We start from the raw sequence: 19,596 nt of genomic DNA on the forward strand, positions 1-19,596 counted from the left end.
TTGTCTTGCAAACATTCCCGTCTGTTGCCTCAGGAATAGAGACGTGGCTGCACGATACATTACAGCCATTCGGATAAGATGCCTGTCATCTCGACTGCTAGTGATACGAGGCCGTTGGGGTCCAGCACGGCGTTCCGTATTACCCTCCTGAACCCACCGATTCCATATTGTGCTAACAGTCATTGGATCCCGACCAACGCGACCAGCAATGTCGCGATACGATAAATCGCAATCGCGATGGGCTACAATCCGACCTTTATCAAAGTCGGAAACGTGATGGTACGCATTTCTCCTTCTTACACGAGTCATCATAACAACGTTTCACCAGGCTACGCCGGTCAACCGCTGTTTGTGTATGAGAAATCGTCTGGAAACTTTCCTCATGTCAGCACGTTCTAGGTGTTGCGACCGGCGCCAACCTTGTGTGAATGTTCTGGAAAGCTAATCATTGGCATATCACAGCATCTTCTTCCTGTCGGTTAAATTTCGCGTCTGTAGCACGTCACCTTCTGGTGTAGCAATTTTAATGGCCACTAGTGTACCTCCTGTCGAAAAAGGTGTTGTTAATCTTCTAAAGTTCGGCTTTAGCTCCGATTAGCCGTCGGGGCACCGAGATTTTAGTATCCGGTTCGTTTTGCTCACCTTATGTAACCTATGTGCTGACAGTAGATGGATTGTGTGTGGGAGCATGTTCACGTGTGGGCGGCGCGGCGGCAACTGTTGCAGGTACTACGAGACGGGGTCGATCCGGCCGCGCGCCATCGGCGGCTCGAAGCCGCGCGTCGCCACGGCCGAGGTGGTCAGCAAGATCTCGCAGTACAAGCGCGAGTGCCCGTCCATCTTCGCCTGGGAGATCCGCGACCGGCTGCTGCAGGAGGGCGTCTGCTCCAACGACAACATCCCCAGCGTGAGTACCCGCGCACGGCGGCGCCTCTGCCTGACACCAGCTGACTGCCCGTGGCTCACTGATTACTCCCATCGACTGTTCCTCTACGGCTGGTTGAAACACGTCAATGAAGTACGGTCGCCATATAAATGTTGCTCAACGATTCCTCTGAAAGAGCAGTCGCTCACATTAATCGATATAGTGTAACACCCCACCCGTCACTTATCTGGTTTTGGCGTGTGTTCACCCCAAGTAATTGACTACCAGATCAACAGAGAGTGCAAAACTGCCGCAATGTCGGATAACGCAAAGAAAGTAATAAGGCCCTGTGACTCCTGATTGAACTACGGTGGCAGTGTTGACAGTGATTGATTCAGAATTGATCCCTTTTAATTAAAAAGGGGTGCACATTGATATTACATTCAGCTAACACCAGCATTTGCTAACACCAGATGCAAATGTTGAACATAAAACTAAGAAAGTGACTTGGGATTTCAACTACTTGGTTGAAAACAGATGCAGTCGATTAGCACATATTTATTTTAACTCACGATCTTCAATCATCGTATTACATGACTCTCCTAACAGGCAGTGGTAATAAATTGCGTTCGCGTGGAGTAAAGCGCGATATATCAAAAGTAATTCCTATTGACTGACCCAGGCGTAACGCGAAGTGCAAGAAGAATCCTACAATACATGGCCCATGAAACCCTCGTGGAAACTTTGCTGACATGATCCAACAAATTAATCAGTGGCCGGAGCGGGCGCAATATCACCGAATTCAGCATGGCATAGCGGCGGCGTTGTGTAGATGTCGGCCGACCTCATGGTGCTGCAAGTCTGCGCTCGTCTATTCACTTCTAGATATCTTACTCAGTACATAGCTGAACGAAAACTTTCTATCTCCAAGCTCAATCGTTCCGTTTGCTAAGTCCTAAACTGCAGAGTGCTCACTCTCTCAGGCAAGCTGAGTAAAGAACGCCACGTACGCACTCTAGGCAAGCTGGGAACGGAAGACCCCTATGGAGACTTCTCACAGTCCGCTCTTCGCCTCGGTTTCCCCTCCAGCAAAATCACTTACGCCAATTGCAGCGCAAGCCGCGTTAATTATGCATCGCTTCCTAGCGCTGACCAATGCCTGCTCTGGGAAGTGAACAAATTCCCCAAAATTTCCCTTCCTCTCAACGTCTGCTATTTAGCTCCTCCCAGGACACACATCAAGGTTAGCGTCTGCACAAACACCAATTTTTCTGAAATTCTGACTCCCAGGAGAGTACTTCAAATTCCTCGGTCCTACGTTCGCATCGGAGGTGGGAGTATTTCATTCTGTCGCTCTTCACCTGATTTACTTTGGACTCTGCAGACCGTGAATTCAGCATGAAGTTGCTATAGTCACGAACACCCATATTTTGGCCTCTGTTGACCGCTCCACCGTAGCTTTGCGTGGCTTTCTCGCATGTTTCACTGAAAACGGGATGACGGACATCTACCAACAGGCGTACAAGTTCTCCGTCTGCTTCCCGGTACACCAGCATGGGGTCAACCACCCACTCACTGACACTCATCTTAAGGCGGCTGGAGGCCGCGCCCCGTTACCGCTTTCTCAGCGCTTGAACCGCCCTAAGCTGCCTATTGTCACTTCCCTTCGCCAGTCCCCTGGCGGCCACGGTCAATTCTGAGTACTTCCCTGGGACAAACTAGCCTCCAGTAAATCGACACGTTTCCACAAAGTTTTCATGTGGTGTGAATTACTTTAAAACCATCACCCGACATTAATTATTTCAATACATCCATACTATAGCCTCTACAAGATGCATTGTGCCTTGTCAGTCATTTTTGTTCAGCCCTACTGTTCGCTCAACGTGAGTTAGGTGATCTTTAATGACTTCATGTAAGGGCCATAGTTCTTGCCATCTTTCAATAGAAACGCACTGGTTCGATCCTGCTTGCTGGCTTGGACACCAATAAGGTGATCGTTGATCGATTCCGAAGTTGCAAGATAAGTGAAGGTACCAACAGAACATCTATTATTTTGACTGGTCATGCAAGGGAATTTATAAGATAGGAATCCTAGTAAAAACTATATGCTTAATGACTTTCAACATACAAACTGTACTGAGAAGAATGCACAGTGTCCCACTGAACAAAGAGAAGTCATGTGTGATTTCACCCGGGTTCTGTTACGCATAGAGAGTTTACAGCAGTGTGTGTTGCTGCGATGAGAGAATTGAAAAGTGCACGGGCCTGGACTCGGAACCAGAGGCTCATCCCTCAGGAAGAAGGCCGCGCAACGCGTCACGTTTCCTGGCAAGGTGAAGTTGAGTCCCCTGACTTCATGTGTGGTGTCAAAAGCGAAGTACAGAGGAATTGGTGTTAGGGTATGAGAGTATTTTTCGTTGTTACAGCGTAGTCTCCTTACTTCACTTAAGTAAATGGTAAATACGGAAGGATATGAACTCATCACACTACTCTGTGCAGTAGAGGAACATTTCGAAGACGATGCAATGAATCCCGTTTACAAAGCAGCATCAGTGAGGCAATGCTTTGTGGACAATGACATTACTTAAATTGGCTGGCCTGCACAGACTCCCCATCTGAATCCAATAGAACACATCTGGAATGATTTAGAACGTGGAATTAGCTCCCAACTCAAGCGTCCACCATCTGTACCTTCCCTGGTTTCGGATCTTGAGGATCAGTGAGCTGCCATTACTACACATCTAAACACCTCGCTGACAGTGTCCTCAGCAGAATTCAAGCCAACGTAAAGGCAAAAGATTGATCCACCTCATAGTAATTTCCACTAATAGGTTTCTGGATACATTTGATCGGATAGAGTAGCTGCAGAAAGACCTGCATTTTTAAGTAATCGAATGAAATGTTTAGATATTGCATGTAGCAGTCATCTTAAATCTCTGTCCACGTCTGTAGCTGTGTCGTCAACGCAGCTGACTGCTCTAAGGAGGATCCGGGTTGGAGTACCCGTGATAGGTTTTCCCTCGGTGGGAGTGAAGTCAGCCTCGAATGCCACCAGGAGCTACTTGCCCGACTATCGGCTCCAGGTCGCAAAAACTGACAACGCCGGGACAGCGGTGTGCTGACCCCTCGCTCCTCCATACTGCACCGGTCCACGAGAAATGCGGGCCCCTTAACGAACTTGTGACGTCACACTAGTCGCCTAGTACGCCGTACATCGCGAATGCTCGGCTCTACGCAGGGTCCACGGAAAATCAGTTTGTCAATGAAAACATTCCCACTAAAAGTCGTAACTTTGTCGTGTGTTATCGAGAGCTTGCCTGTATTTAAACGAGCAGTTAAACTGCTCTGAAATAGTAAGTCGCTCGCCGTCGGAAACTGCCGCTGGCACTCGTAAGACCTGTAAAGCGACGTGTTGTGACGAATGCACAACGGCCTGTGTTTCTCGTGGCCCTCGAGATTGCAACCGACGACACCATTAGCAGAGGGCGACGCGCCGACCGGTCGGTACCTACGGGTCAGCCGGGACCTCTGGACTGTGTTTCTCCACGTTTAGTCATACATCTCTGCATTTATGAACGCCATTTGCATAATGAATTCTTTGGCGGAATGTAGCACATTACACAGGCCGCAGTTACAGAAGAGGGTCCATCGGGAGTTGCCCCGTGACACAGTGCGGCCGTAACGTATTTGCGGCGCTTGGGGAAGCCGGCGTTCTCCATGATTTAGCGTCGGGCCCCGTGGGGCGGAGGGCATTACGTTGGGGACCGGGACGCAACGGAACGCAACAGCCGCGCAGCACTGTGCCGGGAAGAGAAGCGAAGGGAAGGGAAGGGAAGCGGGCGGCGGCGGCGGCGGCGTTTAGGGCTCGTTTAGCGCCGCCAGTCGACCGTGGCGCCGCAGTTTCGCCGCGCCGGGCTCAACTCTTGGCATAACACGGCCATTTTATTCCCCGCTGCAGCGGCGCACAGTGGAAAAGTTGCGGCTATCGCAATAAGACGCAAAGTCTGAGCACCAGAATCGGGAAATTCTGCGGCCTGTTTAAAAATCCTCTTTCTTGGCACCACACAGTATTTCATCTCATATCGATTGTCCTCTGTGCTATGCGAGCCAAGAGGGCATGGCGACTATACACAAAGTTTTATTTATTTATTTCAGTTTGTATTGGCCCACTATTCACAGGATGTGGCAAGTCTTACATGCCACAAAAGTAAAGCCACCATCTGCATCTACAGGGTGTGCAGAAATGTGTGGCCAAACCTTCAGAAAACATTCCTGACACTAGAGGAACAAAATTCCTTACATGGACACGAATCTGGAAACGCTTTATTTCCATAAGAGAGCTAATTTTCTACTTCTCTTCGTTCTCACATTAATCGTGGGAATAAGATAATATTGGAAGGAGAAAAAAATTTAGGTATGAGGGAGAAATCACGAAGAGTCCCACAAGGTTCACTTCTGGGCCCACTCTTATTCCTTATTACACGAAACTGTGCAATCACGTCATCAGTAATGATCTTCTGTCAACGTTTGTGCTGGCCTTGTTGGTAACTGTTTATTAGGGCCTCATATTCTCCCAAGTAGGCTCAACAGAGAAACTTGCCCAGTTTTCTTAGAGAACACTCTACCCATTCTGCGGCCGGGTGGCGTGCGGTTCTAGGCGCTACAGTCTGGAGCCGAGCAACCGCTACGGTCGCAGGTTCGAATCCTGCCTCGGGCATGGATGTGTGTGATGTCCTGAGGTTAGTTAGGTTTAGTTGGATTGGATTGGATTGTTTGGGGGAAGAGACCAAACAGCGAGGTCATCGGTCTCATCGGATTAGGGAAGGACAGGGAAGGAAGTCGGCCGTGCCCTTTCAAAGGAACCATCCCGGCATTTGCCTGGAGCGATTTAGGCAAATCACGGAAAACCTAAATCAGGATGGCCGGACGCGGGATTGAACCGTCCTCCTCCCGAATGCGAGTCCAGTGTGCTAACCACTGCGTCACCTCGCTCGGTCTTAGGTTTAATTAGTTCTAAGTTCTAGGCGACTGATGACCTCAGAAGTTAAGTCGCATAGTGCTCAGAGCCATTTGAACCATCTACCCATTCTGGTAGTAGTGAATCAAAACATATACTACATGTACGACTGAGCTCCTCCTCATTTAAGTTTTAATGTTCGTTGGTTTCTAAATAACAGAATCCGTGGCAGATAGACGGGCAGGGGTGGACCAATATCTCGGCTTCGACGCTCTCCGAACCTAAATCCGCTAGACTTTCATTTGTGGGCCATTTGAACGCTCTTCTGTACGGAACCCCAGTACAAGGTCTACAGAGACTTCGTGCTTGCCTTGTGAAAGGCTTTGTAATAGTGTACAATTCTCCAGGGATACATCGTCGCATCAGGGATTCAATGCGACGGGGAATGATGTTCGTATCCAGACTACAGGAGGGCACTTTGAACATGACATTAGGAAAGTGTGTCGTACTGCGCCGATATGTTCTACTCCTTCGTGTATCCCGTGATTCTGTATGAGTTGCAGAAACTAAGCTCTAAAACAGGAATAAAGCGTTTTCGGGCCCATGTCCATATAACATGTTTTCTCCCTCTACGTGTGAAAACTGTTTCCCGAAAGTTTGGCCACAGATTTATGTTCCACTCAGAATACTCTGCAAGATACCTTGTGGTGCATGGTGGAGGGTATTTTTTTGTAACACTGTCACTTCTCTCCCTTTTCTGTTTCAGTTGCGATTGGGTACGGGCGAAAAATGAGTGTTGGTAAGATTCCGGGTGACCTCAAATCTCTCACGTTTTACCTTCATGGTCCTTTCGCTAGATATACGTAGGAGGAAGCAATGTACTAAAATGAGATTTTCACTCTGCAGTGGAGTGTGCGCTGATGAATCTTCGCGGGAGATTAAAACTGAGTGCCAGGCTGAGATTCGAACTCGGGGCCTTCGCGTTTCTCGGTTATCTGCTGTACCGACTGACCTATCCAAACACGACTCACGACCCGTCCTCGCAGCTTTACTTCGGTCGGTACAGTACTCGCACACGAAAGGGAATGGTCCCGAGCTCGAGTCTCGGCTCGGCCACAGTTTTAATAAGCTAGGAAGTTTCAGTAATGTACTGATGGACTCTTTCAGGCGAACACACTTTCGAGATTTTAAAAGTCCTAAGTCCCACATTAATTTCTGTGCTTATTTAACACAACGTTGCTTGTCTGCTAGCACTGACAACTCCAAGCAAACGCCGCTGCTCCTTGTTGTTAATTGAATGCCGTCGGCCACTGGGTTGCTTGTGCTGAGAGGTAATGCCCAAAATTTGGTAGTCTCGCCATACCCTTGATACTGTGGATATCGGAATATTGAAATCCCTAAAGATATCCGAAATGCAATGCCGCATGCGTCTAGCTCGAGCTACCCTTCCGCATTCAGTGTGTGGAGTCCCGTCGTGTGGCTATAATCACATGTGAAAACCTTTCACGTCAATCATGTGAGTAGAAATGCCAGCTCCGCCAGTGCAATGACCTTCTGTACCTTGTGCACGCAATACTACCGCCATCTGTATACGGGCGTATAGTTATCGCATGGCTTTTCTCACCTCAGTGTGCTGCTCTCACACCTACCAGAAGTTACGGTTTTGTGAAAAAAGTTCAGGGCATAATACTCACTGCACTGCCGTTTCCACAGGACGCGTATCCTTTTGGAGTGACTGAGGTTTTTCACAACTCCAGCGTCTACCGTTCTGCAAGATCACGTACCCCCGTAAGTGCTTCATAAGATACGAGGGTGAGTCAAATGAAAACCTTAAGTATTTTGTAAAATATTATTTATTGTTCAGAAGTGTTGCAAAGCTGTATCACTCTTTAACATAATCTCCCCCACGCTCAATGCAAGTCTTCCAGCGCTTACAAAGTGCATAAATTCCTTTAGAAAAAAATTCTTTTGGTAGTCCGCGCAGCCACTCATGCACCGCGTGGCGTACCTCTTCATCAGAACGGAACTTCTTTCCTCCCATTGCGCCTTTGAGTGGTCCAGACATATGGAAATCACCTGGGGCAAGGTCTGGTGAGTATGGTGGATGAGGAAGACACTCAAAATGCAGGTCTGTAACTGCTGCAACTGTTGTACGGGCAGTGTGGGACCTTGCATTGTCATGTTGCAAAAGGACACCTGCTGACAGGTGCAGGCCGCAGATGATTTTTTACGAGATCTGTGTATGATGCACTGGTGACAGTGGTCCCTCTAGGCACGTAATGCTCCAAAATGACGCCTTTTTCGTCCCAAAAGAGAGTCAGCAACCTGCTGATGGTTGTGTTCGAAACTTCTTTGGTTTTGGTGATGAGGAATGACGCCATTCCTTGCTCGCTCTCTTCGTTTCCGGTTGGTGGAAGTGAACAAAGGTTACGTCCCCAGTAACGATTCTTGCAAGGAAGCCATCACCTTCTCGTTCAAAGCGCCGAAGAAGTTCTTCACAAGCATCAACACGTCGTTCTCTCATTTCAGGAGTCAGCTGCCGTGGCACCCATCTTGCAGACACTTTGTGCAACTGGAGCACGTCATGCACAATGTAATGTGCTGACCCGTGACTAATCTGTAAACATGCTGCAATGTCATTCAGTGTCACTTGGCGGTTTTCCTTCACTATGACTTCAACTGCTGCAATGTTCTGTGGAGTCACAACTCGTTGTGCCTGACCTGGACGAGGAGCATCTCAAGTCACACCATTTGCGAACTTCCTACTCCGTTCATAGACTTGCTGCTGTGACAAACATGCATCACCGTACTGAACCTTCATTCGTCGATCAATTTTAATAGGTTTCATACCTTCACTACGCAAAAACCGAATAACAGAACGCCGTTCTTCCCTGGTGCAAGTGGCAAGTGGGGCGGCCATCTTTATACTGATACTGCGACGGTATGTGTGCATCTGCACTATGCTGCCACCTACAGGCCATTCTGCACGCTGTTTGTAGCACGTTTACCAACTTACAGTATAACGGGGTGAAATTTCGATTTGTTATTACAAATTTAAGGTTTTCATTTGACTGACCCTCGTAAAAAGCATTTTAGCACCAAAGTCTCCATCGTGTGCAGATGCAGTAATATCGCCGAGCAGCAGTGTCTGAACTCGTCAACCGGTGCACTTCCGTGTCGCAAGTACTTTGTCGAACTTGTTTCCAGAGTCAAGGTCACTCCTAATTCGTCTCTCTCTCTCTCTCTCTCTCTCTCTCTCTCTCTCTCTCTCTCTCTCTCTCTGACAAAAGCGATACGCCGACTGCCGCACTGTCGGGTAACGAGCTGGTGAGTGTGTGGCGACCGGTACTTGCCTGCCAGGTTGTCTGTCACTCTGTAACGCTACCGCACTTTAAATATTTTTCAGTCATTAAAGATGTTAGTAATACTTTTCCACCGACGGTCGATGAAAGATTAGCCAGGTGCTTTGTTAGGAGTGTGCCACTTTATGCGATGCTGAAACATTGGCTTTGACAGGGGAGGATGAGAGGAGGTGGGAAGCATTTGAGATGCAGATGTGGATGGAAAGGATTTATTGCGTAGAGAGTGTTACTAATGAATAGATGGCGGACGAACAGCGAGAGGGGGCTGGGAGGGGAGAGGACGGAGGAACTTGCTGGAAATTATCTTTAAAAGGAAAAAAAATCGTTGGTTTACATGTTGCGACAGGACTGTTTGATGCTGAATGCACTGGAATGATTAGTGCGTGAGAGAAAAATGAAAGGAAGAGAAAATACAAAATGGTTGACGACATGAAAGAACGTGGAAGTTACGAGGACATAAAGAGAGCAGCAGAAGACGTTAGGATATGGAGAGCTACCGAGTGAAGACCTTCGGTAGAGCACAATAATACATTGTCTGACTAAAAAGTCAAGCATCCAGAAGGGGAGGCGGAAACGTAATTAACACTTGGCGGGCTGAGAATCTATGTAATTTTATTTCAGTGGTTACAAAATCGAGTCTAATTTACGTAGAACTTGGTGGTATGAACCCACTTATCAGTATCACGTTGCACCTCCTCTGGCCCGGATGCAATCACTGCCTCGATTGTGTAGGGTGTCATACAGCAGTTGTATCCTGTCCAGAGGCGAGTTGGCCCTGGACGTCCCGGATAGGGCAGTGGGACACACACTTCACGTCCGAGTTGGCCCCCACGCAAATTCTGTCGAGGAGAGATCGGGAAGATTTTGTTGGCCACGGTGGTACCTCGACATCACGCACACAGTTCATAGACACGTGTGCCATCTGTGAACGACCACTGATCCGTCGAAAAATGATACCATGATACTGTCGTATGTGAGGTAACAAACGAGCATACAGGATGTCCGTGTTCTACAACTACATCGATACTCCGCAAATCAGCGTGCGGCTCGTGTCGGAAATTATCCTGTACCACTACCTGTCATTTCCTTTCCTGTTTCACCCGAAAACAGAACGAGGGGAAAAACAACTGGCTGTAGGCCTCCGCAAGAGCCCTAATTTCTCGTATCTTCCTGGTACTTAAGCGCAATGTATGTTGGCGGGAATGGAATCGTCCGGCAGTCAACTTCAAATGCCGGTTGTAATTTTTCCTCCTATCTATGTAATTATGTAGTTATGTAGTTCTCAATTCGTTCGAGCAATCAATCATTGAAAATAGGAAACACAGTCATAACTCAGTCACTCAAAATGATTCAGAAATTTTACTTGTTAGAATGAAATCAGGCGATGACTCTTCTTCTCTGCAGGCTCGTGCTTTGCGGCAGTCTGCTAATCTGTACAAATAAAATGCCTCGTATTTTTGGGAGCGTTGTGTAATCAGTCGGGAAACCTCATATCAAGCGGATATTTGGCTTTGATGAAGTTTAACCTTCCGAAGACGTAATGGAGCTCTTAGGTTATTAAATGCAGGTTCGTATCCAGTCTTTCGGAAGTTCCCTTCTGATTAACAACTACGCAATATATCGATGAATATCATTAATTCTCAAATGTCAAATAATATAAATTGTTACACACCTTTTGTATGAAGGAGCAATATATATATATATATATATATATATATATATATATATATATATATATATATATCCCTTTCAATCGTACAATTTCGTATCAGTTATCTTTTGCCATAAATCTCAATATTCAGATTACAATTCTTCAAACAATACTCAGGCTACTCGGCACGAAGACAATCTCGGAAGCTTTTTTTCTAACAACCACCAGAGAGAGTACTACAAAGAATAATTATGCGCTCATGGCATAGCTATTGTATGAAACTACTTTGCGCATGCATTCTGCGAGTATGAAGATAGAAAATTAGTAAACGTCATTCAAGGGTACAATTGTATCAGAATAATTAATCGAATATAAAGAGATATTCCACGGTTCCCTAAATTTTCTCAGTAGTGTTTCGCGAAAATAACGCCTCCGTCTCTCCAGGGATTCCCGTTTGAATTCCCAAAGCATATCCGTAAAACTAACGTGTTGCTCGAACCTACCGGTAACGAATGTAGGAGACGCTTCTGAATTGCTTCGATGTCTTCCTTCAATCCAACCTGTTACGGATCCCAAACACTCCAGTGATACTCAAGAATAGGTCGCACTAACGTCGTATATGCGGTCTCCTTTACAGGCGAACCACTCTTCCCTAAAATTCCCCCAATAAACCGAAGTCGATCATTCGCCACTGTAGCAACAATACGCGATATAACAACTGCGGTAGACACTTGTTTTCTTTCTCTGCCTGTTTAGACACCTCTGTATTCGAATACGCTCGCCTATACCAGTTTCTTTGGCGCTTCAGTGTAATTTGTAGTAATGAGTGTACCTGAGACGGGTAGTGGCTAGCGAGTAGCGAGCAGGCGGCGGGAGGGGTAAGACGGGAGCGGGCAGAATGCCGGAGCAGGCCCAGGCCACGTTACGGCGCGTCGCGCCGCGGCGTGGGGTGGGCGCGGCGGCAGCGGCAGCGGCGCGACAAAGCGCTATGGATTTTTCCCCGGGGAGTCGGCGGCCAGGCCGGCAGGCACAAAGGACGCCCCGCCTCGGCTGCGCCCGACGCCACGCCGCCTCCGCCGGCGCTTCATCTGGCGAGTGCTGGCGCCAGTGGCAGGTAATAACCCGCTACCTAGCCGCCGATCCCTGACAAACTCAATTCATCCCCTAATGGGCCGCTACTGCACGCCAGGGCACCTCACATACGCGTCAGCATCGTAACTCGCAGACCACTCACAAGTGATATACGGGGGGAGTGCGATACATTCTACACCACTGCCCATTAAAGTTGCTACACCAAGAAGATATGCAGATGATAAACGGGTATTCATTAGACAAATATATTATACTAGAAGTGGCATGTGATTACGTTCACACACATTTTTGGGTGCGTAGATTCTGAGAAATCAGTACCCACAACAACCACATCTGGCCGTAATAACTGCCTCGATACGCCTGGGTATTGAGTCAAACGGAGCTTGGATGGCGTGTACAGGTACAGCTGCCATTGCAGCTTCAACACGATACCACAGTTCGTGAAGAGTAGTGACTGGTCTATTGTGACGAGCCAGTTGCTCGGCCACCATTGACCAGACGTATTCAATTGGTGACAGATCTGGAGAATGTGCTAGCCATGGCAGCAGTCGAACATCTTCTGTATCCAGAAAGGCCCGTACAGAACCTGCAACATGCGGTCGTGCATTATCCTGCGGAAATGTAGGGTTTCGCAGCGATCGAATGAAGGGTAGAGCCACGGGTCGTAACACATCTGAAATGTAACGTCCACTGCCGTCAATGCGAACATGAGGTGACCGAGACGTGTAACCAATGGCACCCCATACCATCACACCGGGTGATACGTCAGTATGGCGATGACGAATACACGCTTCCAATGTGCGTTCACCGCGATGTCGGCAAACACGGATGCGACCATCATGATGCTGTAAACGGAACCTGGATTCATCCGAAAAAATGACGTTTTGCCATTCGTGCACCCAGGTTCGTCGTTGAGTACACCATCGCAGGCGCTCCTGTCTGTGATGCAGCGTCAAGGGTAACCGCAGCCATGGTCTCTGAGCTGATAGTCCGTGCTGCTGCAAATGTCGTCGAACTGTTCGTGCAGATGGTTGTTGTCTTGCAAACGTCCACATCTGTTGACTCAGGGATCGAGACGTGGCTGCACGATCCATTACAGCCGTGCGGATAAGATGCCTGTCATCTCGACTGCTAGTGATACAAGGCCGTTGGGATCCAGCATGGCGTTCCGTATTATCCTCCTGAACCCACCGATTCCATATTCTGCTAACTGTCATTGGCTCTCGACCAACGCGAGCAGCAATGTCTCGATACGATAAACTGCAAACGCGATAGGCTACAATCCGACCTTTTTCAAGGTCGGAAACGTGATGGTACGCATTTCTCCTCCTTACACGAGCCATCACAACAACGTTTCACCAGGCTACGCCGGTCAACTGCTGTTTGTGCATCATAAATCGGTTGGAAACTTTCCTCATGTCAGCACGTTGAAGGTGTCGCCACCGGCGCCAACCTTGTGTGAATGCTCTGAAAAGCTAATCATTTGCATATCACAGCATCTTGTTCCTGTCGGTTAAATTTCGCGTCTGTAGCACGTCATCTTCGTGGTGTAGCAATTTTAATGGCCAGTACTGTATATTCACAGATCCCTGACATGACACTGCTTCTACAGACTTTATCAGTCTTTCGCGAGATAGTTGACCTGATCTCAAAGTATCTGTCAGTTCAGACTTTTGAATATACGCTGCGGGAAAAAAAAGTACACCTGGAAAGGCGACTTCGATTTTGAGTGTATGACGGCATGTGCCACCTGGGGGATAGTAGATATATTGATAACCGCTTCGACGTCGATTTGATAGTGTAGTGGCGTAGCTATCAGAGAGCCAACTGTGTCTGCCCTCTAATAGGGAACGCTCACAGCCCGAAGCCTCAATGTGGCGCAAATGTGCAAAGCATGCAGGCAGCCGTACCACGAGACGTATTCGTGCTTCCCCCCCCCCCCCCCCCCTCACGTTTCACTCCTCCTGAAGCGAGAAGGCGGGATGTTTTAAGTCTTATCTCAGTGCCCTTCATCAGTCAGAGGTTTAAATCTTCATTTTATTTATTTTACATAACTTATTTTTTTGAATACATGCTATACATTATTTGTTTTTTTAGGTTCATTAACATATAAATAAGTATCTACTATTAACAACAGTCTTGATCACGATTTATTTATTAAGGTGACCGGTTTCGACCACTACTGTGGTCATCTTCAGACCTTTGAGTAGGAACCTCTTTCTGCTGGAGAATCAAAAGTAATTAATGTAAATGAGTGATTGATAACATTATAAATTAAAATAATTGAAATATAAATAAAAATAAACAAGTGATTTATCATTAAGTAATTGTTTACGTTGTTTACGGCGCTTATATTAGGGATTAGAGTGGTTGCGATTTTTATCATAGTTTTAGTACTATGAGAGTGGTGCGCGTTTTTTTTCTTTTTCCTTTTTGTACTGCTTGTTTGTGCAGGAGTGTTATGTGTTGTGGTGTCGTGTTTGTTGTGGTGTTCGTACTTTTGTGTCTTTACTTACTTCTAGGTTACAGGTTCCCCTTTCCTGTTACTACACTACTCGGAGTTGGGTACTACAATATTTTCCTTAGTCTATTATTCTATGATTGTTCTTGTTGTCTTTCTTGTGTTTTATGTGTGTTGATGTGTTTTTCTGTATGATACTTGTGTATTTTGTGCGGTGTGGAGTTGTGGAGCCGTTGCTGTGTTTTGGATGTGGATTTTGGTGCGTTATACTTCATGTCATGGGCTTGTGCTATGGTCTTTCGTCTAGGTGAGGTGGGGTTGTTTCAACATGAGTCAGTTGTGTCATTGTTGGAGCTAGGTCGGGGAATATTCTGGAGGTGTTCTGAGCTACTGTATGCGCTGGGTATATCTATTTGAATTTTGGTCGTCGTGTCAAAAATGGTTCAAATCGCTCTGAGCACTATGGGACTTAACTTCTGTGGTCGTCAGTCGTGTAGAACTTAGAACTACTTAAACCTAGCTAACCTAAGGCATCACACACATCCATGCACGAGGCAGGATTCAAACCTGCGACCGTAGCGGTCGCGCGGTTCCAGACTGTAGCGCCTAGAACCGCTCGGCCACTCCGGCCGGCGTCGTCGTGTCGTTGGTGTTTTGTTTGTCAGTATGTCTTCCATGTGTGGTCTTCTGTGGAGGATATGGGACCCATATCTTGCTCTGAGTTTGACGAGTCTTGTCTGGAGCGGTGTCATGTCTGTGATCTCGTATACTTCGTTGCTTGGGGTGCGAGTTTTGCGATGCTACGCAATAGTCGTCGCTCTGTTTTTTCACTACGGTCTTGTGTATACCGCCTAGTAGCGCTGAGGCGTATTCGTAGATAGACCTGATGTATGTTTTGTACGTGAGTATTCGTGCTTCCTGCAGCCTACTGTGCGAGTTTTAAAGGGGTCAAATTCTGCGCTTCCAAATGGCATGATGATCCTTTTGGAGAACTGACATAAACTTGGACATGCTGCGACAGTTGCGCAACCGTGCTGGTATCAGTGGTCACGTGAACGTTCTCACACCCCTGGACGATATTCTGGACGTCCGAGCAGCACAGACGCCCGCAGCAGTGGCGGATCGTACAGCTGTCACAGCACAGATAAGAGGGCTTGTGAGCCAAAACGTCTCAACGGGGTTGCGAACCAGTTATTAGCGCTGGGACTACTGGCACGACCGAGCGACGTGGCGCAGTGGCCAGCACACTGGACTCCCATTCGGGAGGACCACGGTTCAATTCCGCATCTGGCCATCCTGAGTTAGGTTTTCCGTGATTTCCCTAAATCGCTCCAGGCAAATGCCGGGATGGTTCCTTTGAAAGGGCACGGCCGACTTCTTTCCTTAATCCGTTAAGACCGATGACCTCGCTGTTTGGTCTCTTCCCACAAACAACCTCATCCAACCCAAATACTAGCACGCACACTCTAGCCCATCTCCCACTCACGCTACAGTATTGAAATGCACAGCTTGATTGGTGCCGTCAGAAGATCACTTGGAAATGTTATTTATAATCCGTCTTGATTGCAAAATTGGTTATTCATATGACCGGTTTCGGTTCATCCAGAACCATCTTCAGATCTGATATTTCAGTAACAGGAATAACCAGTCCAAATCCAGCAACTTTCACATGCTGCGTGAAAGTTGCTGGATTTGGACGGTTTACTCCTGTAACTGAAATATCAGATCTGAAGATGGTTCTGGATGAACCGAAACCGGTCATATGAATAAACAATTTTGCAATCAAGACGGATTATAAGTAACATTATACAATCACTGATTGCTGCTATCCCATCAGACATTGTCTGTTTTTTGCAAAGATCACTTGGAAGATGGAACACCGTGCCGTGGTCTTGGGCGATGAAAGCAGATTCTGTCTGGACGCAATCGAAGGTCGTTTGCGAGTACGACGTGAACCTGTTGAGCGCTCTCTCATAGAGCGCATTTGCCCTGGGCTCACTGGGTCCACCCCAGGCCTTGTGGGATGGGGTTCTGTAAGCTACAACTCTCTGGAAGCAATGCTAACCAGTGCTCGATACGTGCAGAATATTGTTGGACCCATTCTTTTGCCGTTATTTCAACAGGAAGGTGATTCGTTGTTCCAACAGGATAGTGCTCGCTCACACACTGCCTGTGAAGCTCGACGTACTCTGCAAGACGTGCAGCAACTTCCATGGCCAGCACCGTCTCTGGACTTGTCTCCGATCGAACACGTGTGGGGTATGAAGGGACGAGAAGTGGCTCGGCGACTCGTCAGAGAACAACTCTCCCAGAACTACCGGAACAGATCGAGCAGGCGTGGGATATCGTATCACAAGTCAATACTCGCCATCTGCACGATCGACTGGATGCCAGAGTCAGCACCTACATTGCCGACCGTGGCGACAACACCAAGTACTAATACGGGTGTTTCTGCATGCGTCGATACCTGGTGCTTCAGGACCGCTTCCGCTATTGATCTGTGAATGGTTCAAATGGCTCGGAGCACTATGGGACTTAACTACTGAGGTCATCAGTCCCCTAGAACTTAGAACTACTTAAACCTAACTAACCTAAGGACATCACACACACCCATGCCCGAGGCAGGATCCGAACCTGCGACCGTAGCGGTCACGCGGTTCCAGACTGTAGCGCCTAGAACCGCTCGGCCACACCGGCCGGCTAGCTGTGAATGTAATCGTTTCATGTACTCCATATGCGCTGTTGCAAAATAAATCTTGAGTGAACTGGAACCTCTAAAAGGGTGTAATTTTTTTATGGCAGTATATCTGTGTACCTCTCCCGTGAATCGGACGTACTAGTGGCCATTTGTACTACCCTTCTCTATATACACTCCCCTCCGTAGCCTATGTCGCCAACGCACTGCTGTGCGGTGGCGCTCGTCACGCAGGTATACCGGGTCGAGTGCTAGGGGTAGAAATTTTTCACTGCCAGATTTTGGCCGGCAAGGGCAAGAGGGGTGGTGGGTGAAATTCATGACCACCAGACTTCGCTCTAATGTCATGGATAAAATTCCAAACCTCTCCACAATGTCTCATGAAATAAGGGCATGTGACACTGTTGATGGTGTACAGTCCACCAGGGGGAAGGGGGGGGGGGGGGCGATTGCCTGGGCGGTCTCTGTTGGTGTTCAAGAGGTGTAGGCTACGTGCCGGCACTAACAAGGGAACCTCCCCATCGCACCCCTCTCAGATTTAGTTATAAGTTGGCACATTGGATAGGGCTTGAAAAACCGAACACAGATCGATAGAGAAAACAGGAAGAAGTTGTGTGGAACTATGAAAAAAATTTGTAAAATATACAAACTGAGTAGTCCATGCGCTAGATATGCAACATCATGGAGAACGTGAACTCTGGAGCGACGTGGTCCCGTGGTTAGCGTGAGTGGTTGCGGAACGAGAGGTCCTTGGTTCAAGTCTTCCCTCGACTGAAAATTTTACTTTCTTTATTTTCGCAAAGTTATGATCTGTCCGTTCGTTCATTGACGTCTCTGTTCACTGTAATAAGTTTAATGTCTGTGTTTTGCGACCGCACCGCAAAACCGTGCGATTAGTAGACGAAAGGACGTGCCTCTCCAATGGGAACCGAAAACATTTGATCACAAGGTCATAGGTCAACCGATTCCTCCACAGCAAAAAACGTCTGATATATTCTATACGACACGGGTGGCGGCATGTGTGTCACATGACAGGAATATGTTGTCGACCCACCTAACTTGTACACTTAGCGAATGGGTAAAAAGATTCTTCTACCTTGCCCGATTTAGGTTTTCTTCTGGATGTGATAATAACTCCCAAAAAAGTGATGAAAACATAAGAGTTTGTCACATAAACTGAAAATAAAAATTAAAATTTTCACTCGAGGGAAGACTTGAACCTACGACCTCTCGTTCCGTAGCTGCTCTCGCTAACCAGGACACCACGGCGCTCCTTGACTCCCATTGTCCTTGATGTTGCCTATCTTCGCATGGACTACTCAGTTTGTATATTTTACTAATTTTTTTCATAGTTCCACACAACTTCTTCCTGTTTTCTCGATTGATCTGTGTTCAGTTTTTCAAGGCCTATCCACTGTGCCAACTTATAACTAAATCTGAGGGGGATGCGATGGGGAGGTTCCCTTGTAAGTATGACGCTCTCCTTTTCATCCGTAACAACACAAACCAAACACTGCACTGTACAAATACTCATCGATACGGCACAGTTACACGCCTGACACTTCATAACAAGTTGCAGGAAGTCAGTGGCGAACTGCCCCCACTAGTACCTTGCCTAGAACACCAACGCGGGACTCCTCTATCTGCTTCCCTACGTTCATTTAAGTATTGGGCTACTTTGACTCGACTTCTTTGACTAAGGAAATTACAAGTTATTTATATTACAAGTTATTTATATCCCTAACGCGTCTGGAGTGTTTAAACTTCCATCAGGGTGATTTATATATGTTAATATGACTTGTGTGTGTGTGTGTGTGTGTGTGTGTGTGTGTGTGTGTGTGTGTGTGTGTCTGTGTCTGTGTCTGTGTCTGTGTTGTGTTACGACTTTTGAGTAATCTGTGGCACTGTCAAGTGGAGAAACAAAACTGTATTTCAGAACATGAGTTTTGGGGAAGTTTTTGACTAAAAGCTAAACCTAAATGTAAAAGTGAAAATAAGACAACAGAAATATAATACTTCCAATGATTATACGCTCCTCTGTCGTATATACCACATATAAACTTTTACAGTCTGTAAAAAAAGATGGTGTGTGGAAACTACTAGCTGCAAAGAATCAAAGAAGATACAGCAAAAACAGAAATATTATTTCCAACTACAAAGAATATATAGCAAGACAACACAATTATTTCGCAGTAAGTTTTAAAGCGTTGTGCAGATCTTTGGTTGAGCTGATAAATACATACGTTAGGGTAAACATTTCAAGTGGTATGCAAAACCTTTTTTCTCAAGTTTATGTAGCTTAACTTTTATACTCGTTTATGTAATCCGGTGATATGTTACAAATATTAAATGGAATAATTATGTTGCCAACAGTGGTGAAATTGTACGTAAAAATACTGTGATTCAGAGATAGAGGATGAAAGCATTGCCAGAAGGAGAGCTAAGCTTTGGAGACGTTAGAGTTGTGGGTTTGTTAAACTAACATCTTTCAAGTTTTATAACTAAGTAAATAC

General features: G+C 46.9%; 1 protein-coding gene across 1 annotated transcript in view; it reads left to right on the plus strand.

The window, feature by feature from the left end:
• LOC124709077 (paired box protein Pax-6-like) overlaps nt 1-19,596 on the plus strand; it is a 145,004-nt gene that overhangs the window by 75,050 nt on the left and 50,358 nt on the right. Inside the window, exon 3 of the mRNA XM_047240725.1 lies at nt 727-907. Coding sequence (XP_047096681.1) covers nt 727-907 — 181 coding nt within the window. The remainder of the gene's footprint in view (nt 1-726; nt 908-19,596) is intronic.

This window comes from Schistocerca piceifrons, chromosome 7, assembly GCF_021461385.2.
Source record: "Schistocerca piceifrons isolate TAMUIC-IGC-003096 chromosome 7, iqSchPice1.1, whole genome shotgun sequence".
Lineage (NCBI taxonomy): Eukaryota > Metazoa > Arthropoda > Insecta > Orthoptera > Acrididae > Schistocerca > Schistocerca piceifrons.